The 21,205-nt window shown below is 39.7% G+C and overlaps 1 protein-coding gene across 9 annotated transcripts in view; it reads left to right on the top strand.

Annotated features, from left to right (window-relative positions):
- The window catches only part of UNC79 (unc-79 homolog, NALCN channel complex subunit), a 249,702-nt gene that overhangs the window by 175,826 nt on the left and 52,671 nt on the right, over positions 1 to 21,205 (top strand). For 7 of the 9 annotated variants that reach the window (XM_049706558.1, XM_049706562.1, XM_049706559.1 and 4 more), the window contains 5 exons: positions 6,256 to 6,363; positions 9,763 to 9,879; positions 12,476 to 12,559; positions 16,458 to 16,560; positions 19,024 to 19,164. In XM_049706558.1, the coding sequence (XP_049562515.1) occupies positions 6,256 to 6,363; positions 9,763 to 9,879; positions 12,476 to 12,559; positions 16,458 to 16,560; positions 19,024 to 19,164 (553 nt within the window). The remainder of the gene's footprint in view (positions 1 to 6,255; positions 6,364 to 9,762; positions 9,880 to 12,475; positions 12,560 to 16,457; positions 16,561 to 19,023; positions 19,165 to 21,205) is intronic. The other 2 variants (XM_049706561.1, XM_049706565.1) reach the window with 1 other exon arrangement.

A 21,205-nucleotide genomic window follows, 5' to 3' on the forward strand; every position in this document is an offset into this window, starting at 1 on the left:
ATTGGCCAGGGATGATTATTTTAGTAGATCCGTAGACTACAGAACATTGAGCACTGGCAAAAATCTTGGGGACCTCTAGTATAATCCCTCATTTCCTATAAGAGGACACTGACACTCGGAGGAGGGGACGTGCCCTGCCCCAGGTCACACAGCACTTCTCCCCGCCTCCATAACAAAAGCAACTCCTCAGAGAACAGGCTCAGCCCTTTTATTTGCCCCGGGCATTTCCTGAGCTTTCCAATTGTTCTCTACTTCATAGGACAGAGCTGTGTACCTTCAAGGGGCTCTGTAAAAACTTGTCAAATGAACATTAATGTATTTGGAAAAGGCCATGCTCCAGCCAGGCAGGGGGAAGAAAAAGATTCTCATAATAACAAGAAAGTGTAAGAAGGTTTCTAGGGAAACTGGGACACCCTTTTATTATTTGGAGCCAAGAAAATTGTTGCATATAGATGGAGCAAAGCACTGACCTAGAAACTATAGAGGTCTATAGGTGGGTATATAAGAAACCATATAAGGTCTGTAGGGTGGGTATATAAGAAACTATATGAGGTCAATAGGGTGGGTGTATATGATATATAGGCTGTATATAGGTTGTGGTATGTATGTTTGTGTGTGTGTGTTGCCTTCTTTATTCATCCTTATGTCAGGTTGTTCCCCAGGCTACCAGGGAAGAGATTGGTATTATATTAATATATTTGTTACCAGAGCAAGAAGGAAAGTATCTGACAATTAAGATGATACGTATTTAAAATTTTTATAATATAGGTTATACTGTCATAATCATTTTATATCTGCGTAGTGTCCCACCTGCCACAGACATGCAGAGCTACCCTTCCTTGCTGGGTGTTGGAAGGAGGGCCATGTGCTCAGAGTAAGACTCAGGCTTCCCCAGACCTTCTTGCCTCTTTCAGTCATAGTCAGGGGAGGCCTGGACTCACAGCCTTGACATTGCTAATTGCCTCGAGTCTGCCAAGTCTAATGGCATTGTGTACTTTCCTTCTGTTCATGTCAGTCCCTGCAAGAAGCTCCAGATCACCCTTCATCTCTCTCACTCTAATTTCCATAAGGCCTTGCACATCTCCTGTCCAGATCCTTTCTCCCACCTTATCGCAATTCCTGAAACTTTTCCTCCATCAGAAATTCATGGTCCTTCATGTGCTCTGTTTCCTTTCCCTTCTTAGTCTAATGGAAACCCAGCTCTTCCCTGAGGAAGCGTGTCCTTGGACTAGGGCCGGGGTGTAGGCATCTTCCTTGCTCATCATTTCCGCCTTCAGACCATTCCCACCTTGTCTTTAAAAACACCCAGCTCTGAATCTCACATTACTTACCCTGACTTTCTCATTTATTGACAATTTTAATTCCTGGCTCTTTTTACTCTTTCCTAAACTATTCCTGTCTTAATTCTTGTTGATTTCAGTATTAATACACATAGTACAGTGTCTTAGTACAGTGTTTTCTGACACTCTGGCTTCTCAGTTCCTCGAATTCGTCTTCTCCAGAGACTTTTTTTTTCATCTTCCACCCTCACTCAGTTACTTATTCCTATGGTCATATCACAGAACTTGTTATTATCAATAACTGCAGCCTGTCCATGGTGTCAGTCCAATGTCTCCCATTCTCTGATTACCATTTCCTCTCTCTCTCGACAGCACTGTATTGATCCTATTGCCTTGCACTGTTCCTCCCCTTCTTCATGTCTTCCCTTCTCAAGTCAATCATTACAATCCCTTCTTGCCTACATCATCCCTGACCTCTGCTTTTTCAGACTTGCTTGGCTAAACACAGCCCTCATCAAATCTGCCTTTCCGTCTACCAACACCTGTACCTATCAGATGAGTGTGGCTGGAGAAAAAAACGCATAACAATATTGACTGGTCTTATTTTAAATTCATGACCATGAACCTCAGCTGGGTCCTTAAAGCTACCTGGCATCACACCATATTTCCCTGGTCCATTCACGTTTCCATTCTCCTGATTATTTCATAGCTACTTTTCTTTCCAGACTTTCAGTATCTCTTCCTATTTGACATAATCTGAAGAGATTTCCACATCCTCCTACCCCTTCCTCTGCCTCCCTTCCATCAACTGCACCCATACACCTGGCCTTCCTAGCTGGGGCTGCAAGTGAACTGTGTTTTTGTCTGAAGTCAGCCTTTCCACATGTGGACATGATTCCATCTCTCTTACTCAAGGATGTACGCCCAGAAATCTCCCCTCTTGCTCCTCCCTTAGTTTTTTCTAAGGTATCTTTGACTTGAATATACAAACGTCATCTTATTTCCCTCTTTTTAAAAAAGCTCTTGATCCTAATTCTCCCCATTATTATCCCATTTGCTTCTTCCGTTTTAGCAAAAAGTCCCCCCCTTTTTATTGAAGTATAATTGACATAGAATATTATATTAATTTTAGGTGTACAACATAGCAATTCAATGTTTATATGCATTACAAAATAATCACCATGATAAGTCTAGTTACCATCTATCACCATTTAAAGCTACTACAGTATTGTTGACTATATTCCCTATTCTGTGTGTTACATCCCCATGACTCATTTTATATAACTGGAAGTTTGTGCCTCTTAATCCTCTTCACCTATTTTGTCCATCCCTCCATCCCCCTCCTCTCTGGCAGCCACCAGTTTGTTCTCTGTATCTATGAATCTGTTTCTCTTTTGCTTGTTCACTTGTTTTGTTTTTAAGAATCCACATATAGGGGAAATCATAGAGTATTTGTTTTTCTCTGTCTGGCTTACTTTACTTAGCATAATACCCTCTAGGTTTTAGCAAAACTTTTTAAGGAGTTATCTGTACTATCACTATTCCCAATTTTCTCCCATACTATTCTTTCTAAAAAGTACGCATCATTCCTATGAGGCTTCCAGAGTTCACCCAAACTTCACTTGTCAAGGTCACCAGTGGCCTCCACTGCTAAATCCAATGGTCAGCTCTTAGATATTATCTTCTGACTCAATAGTTCACAGAGCTGATCACCCCCACGTCACTTGGCTTCTGGGATACACATTCTCTTGGTTTTCTGCATATTCAGTGGTCACTCCTTCTCAATCTCTTTTTTCGGTTCCTCCTTAACTCCCTAATGAGGGAGTGCCCCAGGGTCTTTGTCCTTGGTCCTTTTCTCAGGTCTATCTACACTCAGCGTGTTGGTGATCTCATCTACTCTTGTAGTTTTACATACTGTCTGTATACTGAGACAACTCTATTAGGTACCTACTGCTGGAATAATGCTGTGTAACAAATAAACATACAGATATCAGCAACATATAACAATAAGCATTTATTCAATTCAAGGGCTGTTGGCTATCTGCAGATCAGCTAATCTAGGCTGGACTGGGTGGCCAGCCTCCTGGGACCCATGAAGCCTGGAAATATTTTTCTTAGGGTGATGGAAGAGGCACAGGAGAGCAAGCCCTGTTGCACAGGAGCTTGGCAAGCCGTTGGTCATGTTATGCCTGCAAACATTCCACGAGCCAAAGCAAATCACCTGGCTGGAGCCAAAGTCAAGAGGGGAAATACACTCTGCCTCTTTAGTGGGAGGAACTTTTACGTTACATGGCAACGGTCATTGATTCGGAGAGGAGTGAAGAATTGGGGCCTCATCTGCCAAAAACTGCATGGGACATACTCATACTAAACAATTTTCTGTTGTTTATCCCAAATTAAATTTTAACTGGGTGTCCTCTTTTATCTGGCCACCTTAATCTACCTTCAGAATCTACTCCTTCTCACCATCTGCCCTGCTTCCACCCTGGTCTGAGCCATTAACATCTCTCATGCGGATCAACTGCCATAGCCTCCTTCCTAACTGGGCTCCTGCCTTTTACCGTATTGCCTTCGTATCTGCCCAACGCAGCAGCCACCATGATCCTTTAAAACACAAGATTATACCATTACTCCGCTTAAAACCCTCCATTGGCTCCCATTTCTTTCGTAGTAAAAAGTCAAGTCCTTTAAATTCCTAAAATGCTTTATGTAGTCCTGATTCTCATTAGTTCTCTGACTTCATTTTGCTTGGTTCTCTCCACATTTCTTCTCTTCAGCCACAGTGGCCTCCTGCCATTTTTTGAACACTCCTTACGTTTTCTTACCCTGGGGCCTTTGCACCGGCTGGTCCCTCAGCCTGAAACTGTCTTCTCCAGATACCTGCCTGGCTCCCTCTCTCATTTCTTTTAATTCTCTGTTCAAACATCAGGTTCCCCATGAGGCCTGGACCACACCCCACCTTTCCACCCCTGCCCGGCATCTTAGAATCACTTTCTCTTCTCTGTTTCTCTTCTATAAAAAATTATTCTTCTAATATATAATAATTTATTTACTTTTATGTATGTTAATTATTGTCTGTCTGTCCCCACTGTTCTCTCAAAGGCAAGAAATTTTCTCTGGTTTGTTCTTTGATTGTATCCCAAGTACCTAGTAGAGTGGTGGCAAATATTTGATGAATGAATGAATCAATAACATGACATTTTCTTCACATCAGTATAAAAAATTGAATAGAAGAATTTTAAGCTAAGTGTATAGCTCTATTCAAATACTTGTTGTCTTAAACTATATACAAATGGAAGGCTTCATAAAATGATTTAGGACTGAGCAAAAATTGCCTGGCTTAAAGAATCTTGGTACACTAATGATTATTAATAAGTATCTTACAGTTATGACGTTTCTTTAAAATTAAAGATACCAAGGATTTTAATAAGCGTATCAAGACCCTAAAAGTCTCAATAATCTGTTAAAGAATTCTTGCCTTTAAGCTTTCTTGTTCTACATTATCGGTGGGATTTTATGCCAGAGTAGCAGCAAATGTAAACCAGAAGCAGATAAGGGTAAGAGGTAATTATGCATGTTTTAAACTTGTGGTTTGTGGAGAATACCTAAGAGAAAAGCAATAGCTTAATCACTAAGGAATTTTTAATGGGTAGTTATTTTTATGCTGTATTTGGAGAGTTTGGGAAACATTGTAACAGTTATACTTCTTTTGTTACCAAGAAAGTATTTATCTGGCAAATGTATCTATTCAGAAAGACCTCTGAGAACCAAAAATAGATGTTCCAAAATCAGTGCTTAAAAGCTTTTCTCCTCAGCCCTCACCTAGGATCTATTTTACTTTTATTTCTGACAGTTTAATAAGTTTAATGATCACCCAATAGTAGAATAGCATCTGCATACTTATATTTTATGTATGTGTGAATGTATGGTGACTTGCTCTGTGGCAAGAAAAACAATTGATAACCTGAAAAGGAGGAGACAGATGTCATGAAGCTTAAGAACTTGAAGCCGTTTAGGGTGGACATGTTATAATCATGGAAGCCCACAGTGGTAATTCCAGGCTGCTCATTGAGCTCAATATACAGTGAGTGTTGCTTAAGATGTCAAGGAAGTTTATAAAAAAGTTTTAGGGGTTTGCCATGATAAACCACTAAACCTTTCAAAAAGCTTTAAAGGATAATCTTTACCTAGAATAATGTGGGACAGCTTGTTTCCCATTATTCATAGATGAAAAAGACAATATTATATGCAGAAAATATTTTACCTTAGATGCATTTGTCAACAGCAGAAGCAAATGATACGTCTTTCTTGCTCAACTAATAAAATCGAAAACCTGAGTAATTGGTAAGTAATTATTCCAAGTTAGATACAGTCCCTGCTCTGAAATTACTTATGATTTAGCAAAGGTTGTAGACCGGTAAACAGACAGTTACATTATGGCGTGTTCATTTTGGTACAGGTTAGGACAGGGTGTTCTGGGATTGCATAAGAGGGTCACATGATTCAGTTTTTTGTTTGAATCTGGGGGTGGGGGTCCTGGATGCTTTTCTGGAGGAGGAATTGTCTATATAAATTGAGATGTAAGTGATGAGTAGGAAATTGCCAGACAAAGGTGGAGTGGTGGAATGATATAGGTGGATCAACTGTAGGTGTCTTTGGGTTTTGTATGAAAAGAAATTCAGTTCCGGAAAGGTGCAGAGATATGTGATATGAGCGCGCTGAGCTCTAGCTTTGTAATTGTGCTGTCGTTAATTTCTGAGAGGCACGGCAACACATGCAGAATATAATGTGGATACAACTCCCACGGAACTTTGAAACCAGTGTGTATGTGATTCCATTAAAGTAGTTAGTAGGGCCAGAAAGTATATAATGATTTGAATAGGAGAATTGGGCAAGAGGGGAAAATATATGAAAAAGGTTCTTGAACTTGCTTTTAATCAATGTCCTGAGTTTTAAATAATATTTCTGTTTGTAGATCCTGCTACTAAAGGACTTTCAACTTTGGAAATGCCACGAGAATCCTCATCTGCCCCTACATTAGAAGCAGGTGTGCCAGAAACAAGTAGCCATTCTTCAATATCAAGTAAGATTTCCTTTGGTGATCATTTCACCTGTACATTGATTTGGAACATTATCTGCTGCATAGTTTTCAGGTTTCACACTCTTGGTATTGTTTTTTTCTTCTTTTTTTTAACGTTGTGTTAGCTTCCTAGGTAACACTGTGTTGTATGTTCTCAGAGACCCTGAGACATAGGCCCACTTTTGTCAGCATCTCAAGTGTTTCATAGATCAGTACAGCTACTGATAGGCCAAGAATCCTAATTTGTTAAGGTATAATCACTGGATAATTCAATAAAATAAGTATTATGTATGACTAGCCTAAACATAAAACATGGAACTGGTTTTGGGACAAGTGAAAAACATTGTCTGTGACAGAATTTTACATGAAACACCTTTGTTTAATTTGAATCACCTCCATCATTGACAAAATTTTTATCTAAGTTATCATCAAATAAATATATCAGATATATCATGATCCCAAAGTTATTATTGAATATAGCGCTTTTGGATCGGAAAATTAAAATGGCATGAAGTATTACTGGATCTACTGGAGGCAACTATTCAGTATTTTGAAACTACCTTGTTTGTTGGGTCCTGTATTTTGCCCATGAGGAGCTTGAGTTCCACTGAGGTGAAAATAAGGGTGTCCACCTGGCTCAGTGGAGTCAATTAAAAGACTTTAGCATGGGAAATTCTCAGTAGGAATCAGAGATACAAACAGTGGTGCAACTTCTGCAAACCCTTGTCATCTGTGCTGGTGTATTTTGTGTTCCATGTGGCCACTGCCTCAAGGGCTAGTGCATTTTCCTTTGACAGTCTTTTGAAATAAAGATGATCCTGAAAACCAGATAAAGATCTTAACTTAAATGCTGGACTGGTAGTATGGAACAACGTCGTCATCTTCATCATTCATTTATTCATGCTTTCATTCATTCAGCAACTATTTATTAAGTGTCTGCTGAGTGCCAGGCACTGTGCTTGGTACTGGTGATCACAGGTGAATAAATAAGACACCTCTTGTTCTCCAGGCATTTACAGACATAATAGTCATAATTGCTACCAATTATTTGACACCACGTTCCAGGCACTGTGCTAAGTGGTTGCTCTCTTAACACACTGCTATCTTATTAAATCCTCGCATCAGCACTGCATGGCAGATATTATTGACCCAGTTTTAATAGACTAAGAAACAGGTTCAGAGAGGCTAAGTGACTTGCCTAAAGTCGTACGGCTATTAAGTGATAGAGACAGGAATTGATGCTAGGTCTGTTTGATTTTTCAAGCCCATGGTGTTTTTTAGTATACCACACTGCCTTAGAATAATTCAAATTCAGTTATAATAGAGATTACAGAAATTCTAAGAAAGCATTTTCAAGTAACAGTTATTTGCCCTTTTGGCAGCAAAGAAGAACGCCTCGTTCTGAATCTAACTGTTCTTCTTTTATCACAAAAAATCTGTTTTATAACATGAAAAAATGCCCATTTTTAAGTCCATATACTAAAATCATGAAAGTGTATCTTCTCCTCCTAATTTGCATGAGTCATCTGAAAAAAGTGAATTATAGTTAGAATTCCAAGTTGGATATAATTTGAGATAGGATGACTTGAGTCAGTTTGACTTCAGTGCTAGTTACATGTATCATAAAATAAGTGTATCAATGAATCATGATCCTGAAGTCATGATTGAATCTAGCCCTTTTGGATTCAGCATAGTGCATCATTAAATTTCCACCTTCCTCCTTCTCTCCATTTAAAGCATGTATTGGATAGCTCTTGGTGGTGTGTTCTTAGAGACATAATGCCAGGTGCTTTACACACTGAGCTAAACATTAAGGGACTTTACTCTCAGGGAATTCTTCTGTCTTTAAAAAAATACTGAGGACTGGAGAAATTAATCAATCACTAGAGGTTTCTAACCCTTCTTTGATTTTGTCTGATAGATGGGGCTAATTTTTAAATTTGTCGATCTTCCAAAAGATTTCTGCTTTTGAATTTTACTTGAAATTTGTTAAATTTTCTAAAAGATTTCTGCCTTTGGATTTTACCTGGAGCTGTACTTTCAAGTGAACCATGAAATTGCAAAATTTACCAATCAACCACAAAAATCAGATTTTTCATTAGTTTGCATAGTCATTTCCATGAATTTAGTTAACATGGACTCCAAGACACAAGAATTCTCATCACACCCCTCTTTTTTGCTCAGTTTATCAGCTGATTATTTTGTAGCTAAACATGCCATGACCACCATGAATCAAACAGCATGCTAATTACATTAAAAATAATGTCATAATTGATTTCGCATCACACCAAGTTGCTGCCCTGGTACCGTGATTGTGAAACCTGTGTATAACACGTAAGGAAGGCTTTCTAGGGCCATAAAGACATCTCGGTTTCTACCATCCCCTTCTAGACCATGTATTTCAGAGCTTCAGTTTCTGAAATTGTCCTTATAAGAGAGTGAATAACCACGAATTCTCAAATATCCAGTTGTTTGGGATCGTGTATAAAAGGCCTCTTAGCGATGCTCTTCCTTTCTCACTGGGCTGGTGGCAGGGATTGGTGGGACCACTTGAGGAGGGATAGGAGGGTAGGAGACAGGTTGCTTTCTCACTCAGCAGTCTGTTGTCAGAAGTGCTTTTCACTGTTTTTCCGGTTTGGAGATGCTTATGTACGTGACTTATCAATCATGGGATATTTGTCAATGCCTAATTGCAAGATAAAAATGTTACCACTATTTTTTTTAAAAACAAAGATGTGTACTAGAATATACTTGTGGAATGTTATTCAATTCACATTTTTCCAACAGTAGGCAGAGGCTCATACAGAGATTGAAAACAGCATTGACTTTGGAGTCAACATGTTTTGGTTTTACGACCACCTCATTTGCTGGTTGGTTCCAAGGAACATAATTTCATTTCCTTCAATTTCTCCCTAAAAACTGGGGTTGATACGTGTCATCCTACTCCAAAATGTGCATGTACACACACAAACACACACACATGCACGGGGCCCTCAGAGGGATATAATGGAAACTGAAACTATGCATGTATGCACAGCTCCATTAGAGAAAGTTAAGCTATAAATTCAAAGTAGTAGTATCTGTCTTGAATCCTTTTGGGAACAAGGCAGAGTATATAAATTAAAAAGTAAATGAAAATATCATATTGTTGTAACTGGGGTAAATATTTACAGGTTACAGATAAGTGCTCATAGGCACTGTTTCTTTCTTTATCGAGTGAAGACAGGCACCAGAAATAGCATAGTGCCTTAGTTTTTCAACTGGACAGGAGCATACAACTCACTAAACAATGATGAATAGCCAATGAAGGTTCAATTAAGAGTCTGTATGGATGTGTAGAGCCTTTGTGTGCTGTGCATATTTATTCCCCCTAGTAATTATCTCCTAATTTCCTCCATATAGCTCAGTATAGGCAGATGAAAAGGGGATCCCTGGGAGCTCTGACAATGAGCCAGTTAATGAAGCGACAGCTGGAACATCAGTCTAGCGCCCCCCATAACATCAGCAACTGGGACACTGGTGGGTCAAGCTTTTTCTTCTTGTTTTACCTCTCAGATTAGCAAATGCCACTTTCTCTGTGTCCCCTCTGCTTCCTTGTGAAGGAATAGATTTTTTCTCATATTCTGTGGTTCAAACAATTTTTTTAACCTAAGGTAATTAATAAGTCTATTTAAACTTTCCAAGTATTCTAGAGCCACCGGTTCTTCCATCTCGGCTGGTCCAACTCTTTTGTTTGTTTGTTTGTTTGTTTGTTTTCCTCTAAGACCCAGATACCAGATGTTAGGCTATCTTTTTGGGGGTTAAATGATATAAATGCATAAAGGAGGGAATGGAACTATGATTTCATGATGCAAATTAGAAAACAAAACAAAACACCAGATTATCAATATTCTCTGTTTTATAAACTCTGAGTTATCAAAAATGAGGGACTATTGATAGTAATAATAACAATAATAACAAATGTCAGCTTAGTGACGTCATGATCTGCCGGTAGGTTTGGGAGTATGAGCTCTGTGTTTTAGTCAGCAGGGTCACCAGGTTGCAGCCGCACACCCTCATGCTCATAACGATGGAACTGCCTCTAACCTCAATTTTAAAGTAAGAATTGACCGCCATGACATGTCTATTTTAAACATGATCACTCTGCATTTTCTAAACTTTGTTACCACGTTCTGCACATGTACTACTTTCTCAAGCCAGTAGTACTGCTGCAGTTCTGCTCTTTTGAGTGCCTGCCTTTTCTTTTTTTCTTTTTTAATTAAATGGGTCATTTGATTACAAGATTATATATGTGAAAGCTTCTTGCAAGGCGCATGCACTTTGAAAATGTCAGGGTTTACTACTGTGATATGCTCTGGGGGCCAACACTTGGATAGGACTATTTTTGTATCGTGGTTAGTATACTTTCTGGCTACAGTTATATAAAATTATTTTAATAGCTTTCTTTATGACCAGGAATTACAGTGTCCACAAAACCAGAATATTGAGATACTGTTAATTTTTCACAACCATAATATTTACATATATTTCATCTTATTTTCCCCACTGTTCTTCAAGAAAAAAAAGAGAGCTTGTCTAGATAACTAAATCCTACACACCATACCCAATCCTATATTTAACAGATAATTTCAACTCTCCTGGCCTTTATTAAGGTTCTTAACATTTTAAAGGTTTAGTGTTTTGTCTTCTTTTTAGTGATAAGTGGTAGTGAATAATGAAATGGCCAAAAGCCAACGGGCAAGGGAGACAAGGAGAAAGACATTGAATAACCAGCCTTGAGAGTTTACTGGGTTTGGGTGAAGCTTTTCTGTTCACACCAAAGAGGACTTTGTTCCTCTCTTTACTGAGCTCGTGCTATGTAAAACTGAGAATGGAAGCTGCTGTTAGGTTCATTCTCTGATGATTAAATGCCCATCTTTCGTTAGGTTGACCTGAAGATTATTTTACCATGCTGCTGTTCTCTGTAGCAAGCTCAGCCTAAGCTATCCATTTTAGATTCTGACTACAATTACAGCTTAGTTTGATTGACTCTGTAGAGTTATAAAAAGGCAAATAGATCTCAATTTCTAATCCAAATTTTAATCTAAAAAAAACCCTACATGATGCCAAATAACCCATTTAACTGAATTTTTCACTTTTCAACTAAACCTCAGCCTTGTTCGTGTCACTCTGGTTTATCATCTAATACTTAACCATTTACATGCTGTCTGAATTTCTTTCGTCTGAGTTTTCCTGGGCTTGTTTTCCATCCTCCAAGTTGGTTTGCTAGTCACCAAGTCCTCCTAGAGCTTCATCTCAATATTCTTTTTTTTTATTAGTGTCATAAAAATTCTCCCCACATCCAAGACCAGAGAGAGTTGATGAGAGTGGAGTTTTTTGTTACGTGGCATGTCACTTTATACCACATACGTTGATTCAGTGACTTGCTAGTCTCCAAAAGAACAGATCTGGTCATGCAGACACACTGAGAAAGGCAGCCTAAAGCATGGGTCACGATCGACTCACCTCAGCATGTACCTGCTCGCTCAGAGGATACCTGCCTCTTCTCCCCCCATGTGCATCTGATGGCTTGCTTCTTTGCCTCATCTTTCACATGAAAAAAATGTTCCTGAAGCACTACTCCTCCATTTGCCCCTGTCCCCTTATTCCTGTTCTGCAGCCCTCAGTCAAAGGCCTGTCATTTCCTTGCTACCAGTTCCACATGTTTTCTGTACGATCGATCTGGTCATTGCCACAAATGATCACTTACGTATTTATTGATTTGCATAAAACATGTCTTTCATGGCTGTGACATTAGCCTTTCATTTCTTTCATTTCATATCAAGAGATTTGCGATTTGAGCTTTTCTGGGGGAGGGATTAGAGAATCTGGACTTTTAGGGATGGTTTTAGATACTCTCCTGCTTTCAGCTGCATCTCATACACCTGAATGGCAGGTTTGTAGTGAAACCCCAAGCAACCCTACCCTAAAATCTAGGATGTTTCCTGTAAATGTTAATAATCAACAGTAACAATCACCACAATATGGCCCCAAGAGATTATTGGTTAAATTCTTTGTATTGTGAATTGTGCGCGATTGACCGCAATGAAGACTGAAATGTTCTATTTATCCACAGAACAGATACAGCCTGGGAAACGCCAGTGTAATGTGCCAATGTGCCTAAACCCTGACCTGGAGGGACAGCCACTGAGAATGAGAGGTGAGCTGAGTCGCAGAATCTCAGACCGAAAGGGTGAAAGAAACCATATATGTCAATCATCTAGTCACCCAGCAGGTGCTGAAATCTCTTCTTCAGCAGCTCCATGAAGTGGATCCAACCTTTGCTCAAACGCTTCCAGGACCTGGGAATGTTCGACATCTCATCTTTGAACATGACTGACAAAAATTTCTTCCTTATAGTGAATTTTTAACCTTTGGGGCCACACAAAGCAAGTCTAGACTCTCTCACGTAATTTTTAGATATTTGAAGAAAGCCACCAGTTGCTTGTTTCCTCAGGCTTTTCTAAACCACACATCCCTGGTCATTTGGTATTCCTCCTAATATGTATCAGTTTTCCATATCATCCTGTATCTCCTTCTCTGAACATGGCCCAGCTTATCTATGTTTCTTCTAGATTATTGAGATCATAGATGAATAGCTTCTTTTCAGCTATCCGGAACTGAACAAAATATACACTTGACTTTATGATGATCATAGGAGCAAGCTGAGAATAAATCTATGCTAAGATAATCAGAATATGTATTTTTAAAATTCATCTTATGTCTAGTTAATCATTACTTTTGTTCTTTTTTTTTTTTTAATTTAGAAGGCAGGTTAACCTATTACTTGTGACAACCAAAAAGCAAAAATGAATTATGACCACATCTCTTAGCTAGTCCCATAAATCAAGCAAACCTATTATCCTGGACCATATCACTTCTGATTTTCCTTAGGAATGAGGAGACAGTTATCTCCAGCTTTGGCTAACATTTATTTGGCATTGAGTAGCAGTTTTATCTGCTGTATCCGATGAGATGAGACTCTTCTCATTTATGGGCTTAGGAAAAGCTTTTATGAGCAGAAGTCAGGGTGGTTGAACAAACTCTGGTGCTTGTCCGTGATCTAGTGACTCGGTCAGTAGAAGCAAAAGTGGCATGAGGTAATGGGAACAAAGAAAGTCTCTTTCATGGTAAACTGAAGAGTCCATTGATATAACTAGGGGACTGATGTGTGCATTTACGCTTTGAGACAAACCAGCACCTGTATACTTTCTCCAAGACTCTCTAAGAAGCTTTTGTCAAAATCTCCAGCTATGGGCTTCCCTGGTGGCGCAGTGGTTGGGAGTCCGCCTGCCGATGCAGGGGACACGGGTTCATGCCCCGGTCCGGGAAGATCCCACATGCCGCGGAGTGGCTAGGCCCGTGAGCCATGGCCACTGAGCCTGCGTGTCCGGAGCCTGTGCTCCGCGACGGGAGAGGCCACAGCAGTGAGAGACCCGCGTACCTCAAAAAACAAACAAACAAAAAATTCTCCAGCTATGAAGTTGGGCTTTGGAGGAGGTCCCCTCTTTATTCAAGTTTCTAAGGATGTTCTGTTTCTGTTCCTAATTCCATATACAGTGCACTTTGGGTATTCAGTAGGGGAACCAGTAGGGGTGGCACCAGAAGTGTTGCCCTAGATGATGGGAGATAATGGGACTGCCCTTCATACTGCAGACTTAGTTGTGACTCAGCTATAGCACAAGGTGGCTGAGGTCAATGGCTTCCTTTTTGCATTGCCCACCTTCTCCTTGTATATTACTCTTTGCTCCCTTATCATAAGCAGTATTTAGAAATCCATTGATTCAGCTAATGTTGCCATAAGGTGGCCAATGTCTCATAACTTAACCTATCTGCTTTTATAAATGACTGTCATAAAAATTGCCTTGTACATTCTGTGTTGTGTGGAAAAACAAATTCATGATGCTGTTGTCAAAAATATCTGTTCCTTGGGCTTCCCTGGTGGTGCAGTGGTTGAGAATCTGCCTGCTAATGCAGGGGACACGGGTTCGAGCCCTGGTCTGGGAGGATCCCACATGCCGCGGAGCAACTAGGCCCGTGACCCACAACTACTGAGCCTGCGTGTCTGGAGCCTGTGCTCCGCAACAAGAGAGGCTGCGATAGTGAGAGGCCCGCGCACCGCGATGAAGAGTGGCCCCCGCTTGCTGCAACTAGAGAAAGCTCTCGCACAGAAACGAAGATCCAACACAGCAAAAATAAATTAATTAATTAATAAACTCCTACCCCCAACATCTTCTTTTAAAAAAAAAAAAAATATGTTCCTCGGCATTTGTATTAGGTAAGGATTGGCTTGAAACCACCCAAATGACTTGGATTCCCACTTTTCTTCACTTGAATTGTGATTTCTATGTATGCAATAGTAATTAGCAAGCATCTTCTGAAAGCCTTGACTCAGAGTTGTTGGTTTTTTAAAAAATCAGTTGCTTATGTTTCTAGTAAGACTGTATATATATCACCACGTATCTTGTGGGCTGAGTTTCCACTTTTAGCACAGGCATTATGGCATCTGGCAGATGTGGTGTGTCAATGTTCAAGAAATGTGGAGTACTGGAGTTGAACTTTCTATGTTTTGGTTTCTTGAAGCAACTTCATGCAGTTTACCTTACTGTTTTAATAATCAATCATATCTTCTTTTATCTTGGCCCAGTTCTTGCCTTTTCTATTATTAATCAATTTATACTTTTGCTTGTAATAAATATGTTGCTTCCTTTCAAAGCATCATCTTTATGAAACAGCTGGAGATCTTTGTTAATGATATAATTGGAAAGAGTATTATCTCAGAGGTAGCTGATAAATATAGTAGCAAAATTTGGATTCCCATTTGGGATCCTCAGAAGTGACATCAAGATATTTTCAGATAATTTCCTTTGCTGTTTGGGTCTGAAGGTCTCCTTATAAACAGATTTTGTAGCCTTTGATCAGACAAGGGAGTCTGTATAGTATGGAAGCATCAAAGGCTTTGATACCATTTTTTTCTCCCTCACATTGAAATACTTTGCCCACTTGGTGAGGTTTCTAAAATTTTTTATGTTGATTCCTTTAGAAACCAATTCTCTGAATCATTATCTTTCTCCTATTTAAGGAAAGACCAGACAGTTTTGTTTTGTTTTTCAGCACAAAGTTAGCAGTTCCTTAATGAAAAACAGATTCTTTAACGACCATTGGGTTTTTCTGGCTTCTTTCCTGTTTGAAGAACTCAGAGTCTCAGTTAGTACTTTGTAGAACATGGTATTATTCTGAGTTGTCACTTTGGTATTCTTCTTGGAGTGCCTTATTTCCATAGTTCCTGGAGAATCTGTCTAGCGCTGGTAGTTTTCTTAATGGAGAACAGTCTCCTGGATCTCCAGATTTACTCATCACTAGAGCACTAGATTCCTGCCTCAGATTTCTCTGAAGGCAGCAAAACCCAAAGTACTAAACTCTGTGATATCGATTGGCTGAAGTCACCAGATGGTTCATTCAAAAAACTTCATATTTCATTCATAAAGATTTCAGTTTGAAAAATGAAGTCTTTTGCTTTGGGGCTTATATTAATTTACAAAGTAGAAAACTTTCCTGATATTTCTTAGCTCAAACTTCTCCCCTTGCTTAGGTGTGTAGAGATCTAGGATCTGGTTCCCTTTCCAAATTAGCAACATTTTAGTGTTGGCATGCATGTGTGATTTTATGTAGTATTGTATGAGCAGCTTCCATTTATGCCTAGCAATTAAGGGTTGTAACTCATTTAAGGATACCCTTGAATAGATCCCCCACACACACTTTTTTCCCTCTCTGTTTTAGTACCCTGTTGGCACACCTGAACTCTTTCTGATTTTTTTTCAGAGTCAAGAAGCAAAATGAACCATAGGAGTCTAGCTCTTAAAATGATATGAGCCCAAACAAATCAGTCTTTCTTGAATTCGTTTCACTCTTGACGGGTTTTCACAATGGAATTGGGCTGTCCCTGTTACATCCCTGTGAATGTGATCTTTGGAGGATTTATAAGAGGAGAATAGGGCTTTTTCTGGCCCCCAGACACACGTATTTATTCACCAGCTCTTTCTTTGCTGCTTACCCAGGTGCCACGAAATCCAGCCTGCTGTCAGCACCCAGCATTGTGAGTATGTTTGTACCAGCACCCGAAGAATTCACAGACGAGCAGCCGACGGTGATGACAGACAAGTAAGCTCACAGTTATTTTCTTCACTGTTTACAGAATTTGAGAAGTTGCTCACCATGGTTGTGAGAAAATATCAGAGGAGGCATGCTATACCTTTAAGTCATAATTTGTTCTTCAAATGGCTGTAGCCATAAGTGTTGGTAAGCATTTGTTACTTTAGAAATGCAGTATTGTATGGGCAGCTTTCATCTATGCCAAGGCATTTTTCTTTTTTAATTTGGATGAATGCAAGTAATGTCCACTTACTGATTATTCCTAGCAATAATTTCACACAAATGAAATCTCTCATCCAGAAACTTCAAATTGTTAAGAGTGGGACTAAGTTTGAGATATGATCCAGCTGGTAGAATTCATTCTCTGAATCTCAGACTGGTTACGTTGCCTCTCTGTTTGTCAGCCTTCAGTCCCCCCAGATTTCTTATGGGATAAAGTCCAAATGCTTTAGCTGATTGTAAAAGGCCCTTTAGGTTGTGAAGGTATGGACTTAACCACTCCTCACCAGGAACTCCTTCCCTAGCCCCCTCACCTTCTCCAGAGCATGCCTGATGTGTTCTCTCCTCTGTGATCTCATAGGTGCCCTTCACTCTGTACTTTCTCTGCCTGGTGAACTCCTATTCATGCATCAAGACCCAGCCTGAGGCCAAGTTTCCCTGATTTCACAAGGCAGAACGCATCATGCCATTCTCCAAGTTTCCATAGTATTTGATACATCTCTCTATTCTACCACTTATCATGCTATATTTTAATCGTTAGGTGTTTATACACACATGTTCTGTAATAGATTGTGAGTTCCTTAGGGACTAGTACCCTTTCTTCTGTACTTTATACTCTGAGCTCCCTATACATTTCCTGGCACATAAATGCTGTTCAGTGAATATGATAAAGAATAAGACTTGTACAATTTCAAATTTGGAGAGATCCCTTGGGCCGGGGAGGCTTCCTGGTAAAGGTGACCCACGTGAGAAATTGAGTAGGCTTGTGATAAAAGGAGAGGAAGGTGAGGTGGAAGGGGCTGGTATGAGGATCCATGCAGCTGGCCACAGCTGGCCGTCATTACTGAAGAAGTGAAAGGCCTGTCTTGAACAGCTCCTTACCATGTCCACATGGGGAGCACCTAGTTGCTTGTGGAGGACTCTTCTTAGCTCTTTCTTTGGTATAATTTTCTCGTTTTGTGTCCTCCTCCAAGTCTCAATATTTCCTAGTTGTCTTCCCGGTTGCCTTTGTGTGTACTCCATTTATCTTCGTTTTTAGTTACAAGTGTGAATCCTATATTTTTTTAAAAAAGTCAGTTTGTAAGGAGTGATATATATGTATATCAGGAAGTTTTCAGATGGAAAGGTCACAGTAGCTATTTTAGCGCTGCCTCCCTTGCTTTTCCCTTCACCGTATAAATCTGTTCAGCGGCCACTGAGAAAAAGAGCTCCGCTTTGGTTGAGATGACGTCAGTTGAACCCACATTAGATACTACAAAGAGCAATAAGCTGGAAGTTCCTTAAGAGCAGGGACCATTGTGTTTTTATAGACTGCACTCTCAGTAGGCATGGTGAGTTCATAAACTGATCTGAGTGACGGGTAGAGAAGAGACTTGATCCAGACTCCCTAGGCTTTCTACAGGGTTCTGTTGACTAGACTATTCTGTCTCTCACCCACAAATAGGATTTTAAAATTTTTATTTATTTTTGTTTTATTTCTTTTTTCAATAGATCTTTATGGAGTATAATTGCTTCATAATGCTGTGTTAGTTTCTGCTGTACACCAAAGTGAATCAGCCATGTGCACACACATGTCCCCATATCCCCTCCCTCTTGAGCCTCCCTCCCACCCTCCCTATCCCACCCCTTTAGGTCATCGCAAAGCACAGAGCCGATCTCCCTGTGCTATGCTGCTGCTTCCCACTAGCTATCTATTTTACATTCGGTAGTGTATATATGTTGATGCTACTGTCACTTCTCCCCAGCTTCCCCCTCCCTGCCCCCATGTCCTCAAGTACATTCTCTATGTCTACGTCTTTATTAATAGGATGTTTTTAAATCTGAAAGATTGGGAAGGCTTCCATTTTTGTCTAGACATTTTTTACTTTTAATTTCAACAAATGAAAAAAAATCTAGTTAGTGACTATCCCCAGCAATAATTTCACATGCAGAAAATCCTTCAACCAGAAGCTTCAAACTATTAGTCCAATTGGCGCTCATTGTAAAAGGGAGCACTAATTCGTGTAAAGGCCAGACACTAATGAGTTGAAAGACCGTTTTCAGTGATCCGCGGAACCTTCCTGATCTCTGGTGTGTGTGCTATTTCTGTGTCTAAGGTGATGGTGGTGCTGGAGTTTTCTATTTATTGTTAGAATGGGACCGCTGACCTCCTTTTGGGGACTTTTCCAAGACTCACCAAAAATGGCTGCATGTACTTACACCTTGAAACCACTGTCGGCTTTCACGGAAATCATTCCTCTCTTTTCTTTGCAGATGCCATGACTGTGGGGCCATTCTTGAAGAGTATGATGAGGAAACCCTTGGGCTGGCCATTGTGGTCCTCTCCACATTCATTCACTTAAGCCCAGACTTGGCAGCCCCGTTGTTGCTGGATATCATGCAGTCTGTGGGAAGGTGAATGTCAGCTTCTGTTTTGTTTGGTAGGAAGGAGCCTTACGTAATCTGTATCCTTAAATAAAAACTGCCAATTCCAAAGTGAAACATTTTGTAACCTTACAGATGCTTGATATTTGTGGGATCAACTCAGACTAATTTCACAAACTGAATGTACCAAACTTTTGGTTGAATTCTACAGCCATGTAGGGTCATGAGTCACAACGTCAGAGTGGAGCTAGAGGAAACTGCACTAAGAAAACCCTAGTTTGTTGTTCTCTATTAACTACTATGTGAGCCAGTGTATGTTACAGTGCTCAGACCTGTGCATAATTCACACTAAACACTTTGTAACTTTTAGATATTATTATTATCTTTCTTTACCTGTTTTTTAAAAAAATATTTATTTATTTATTTGGTTGTACCAGGTCTTTGTTGCTGCAGGCAGCCTCCTTAGTTGTGGCATGCAATCTCTTAGTTGCGGCATGCATGTGGGATCTGGTTCCCCTACCAGGGATCGAACCCAGGCTCCCTGCTTTGGGAGCGTGGAGTCCTAACTACTGTGCCACCAGGGAAGTCCCTCACTTTACCTGTTTTAAGATGGGTTCTCTAGGCACTTGTAATCAGGGTGGCTCACTTAATTATGCAACTTGCGGCATTGTCACGTGAAGGGATAAATGGAAGTATAGTAGTTTTATACTTCTGACTCAGAAAAAGGAAAGATGCACTCATTTTGGGAACAGAGCCTTCAGCCTGACTGATTAAAACTTAGCTGCTTTGAGAATTTTCATGTTAAGAAAATTCCATTTAGTAAGATAGGACATTAGAAGAAAAGTGATGTACTTCATGGATATAAGTAAAGTTCAAATTCAGTAACAAATTGTAGTCCTAGCATACACAACGTATAGGAGAGGACTGAGTTAACTCCCCATGAATGTGTTAAGTTTCCAATCTGTGCTAGCACAGAGCTAGGTGCTTTAGGTTGCAGGCATTACACCTAGCTCTTGCCCTCAAGTGCTCTATGGCTTAGTTGTTGAAGAGGACAGGGATGTGTGGAATAACTGAGTAGCCATAAAAGATGGGACATGATTAAGAGCTGTATTCATGAGCGATATGTTTGGTGAATGCTATGGGAGTTCAGGATGGAAATGATTTCTTAGGGAAGGTCTCTATAGAGGAGGTTGGAGAAAAAACCTGGATTCTGCAAATTCCTGGTATTTGATGGAGGAAAGAGAATGAATCTTGATGGAGCTAAAATTTAATCTTTTTAATGAAAAAAATGATGATTTCAAGTTAAAGACAAACAGGGAAGCATTAAAAACCCCTCAAGCCCAGAAGTATGTGACTCCCTTATCCCCCTTCCCCAAATTTTTCTGTAGTATCCTTAGGTGTGTGTATCCTTAGGAGTATGCAGTCAGACTTGGTATAACTATTCCACCTCTAATACTTAGAAATAGCCAGTGTGTAAAGTAAGTGATGAACACAGGGAGATAGGTAAGAAAAGATGAATTAAGCCCTTGATTTTAACCTAATCATAATAAATGTGGAATAACTGTTATACCAGCTATCAGCAATACTTGTGTAATTGAAAGTTTTTTATTAATGCAAGGTCTCGATTCCTACTATCAATACTTTTCAGTTTTAGAACAGACAGAATTATTGTTCTGGTCTGTTACCATCTCCTTGAAATAGCTGATCTAAGTTGTAATAGACACATAGAGGGGTTTTTATTTTGTTTTAACATAAGGGAGAATAAATCATGTTCAAGCATTGCCAATTCTTAGGATGGAAACAAACAAGTTTTGAAGAAAAGCAAAGGAAAAACAATAGAGATACATTTTTACATACTTACATATAAAAATCGTTAAATCTGTACCTCCTTTGGGCAGACTAGCAAGAGACAGGGAGAGCATTAAAAAGCAAGCTGCCCAATTCTTAGCAACCAAACCTACCAAGAAGGCAGATTCAGTAGTCACCTGATTCAGGCTTTCCTTGCATACCTCAATTCCAGGTGAGGCAATGTGGATTTACGAACACTTAAGTTTATTCTAATCCCACAGGA

The sequence above is a fragment of the Orcinus orca genome, chromosome 2 (assembly GCF_937001465.1).
Source record: "Orcinus orca chromosome 2, mOrcOrc1.1, whole genome shotgun sequence".
Taxonomy (NCBI): domain Eukaryota; kingdom Metazoa; phylum Chordata; class Mammalia; order Artiodactyla; family Delphinidae; genus Orcinus; species Orcinus orca.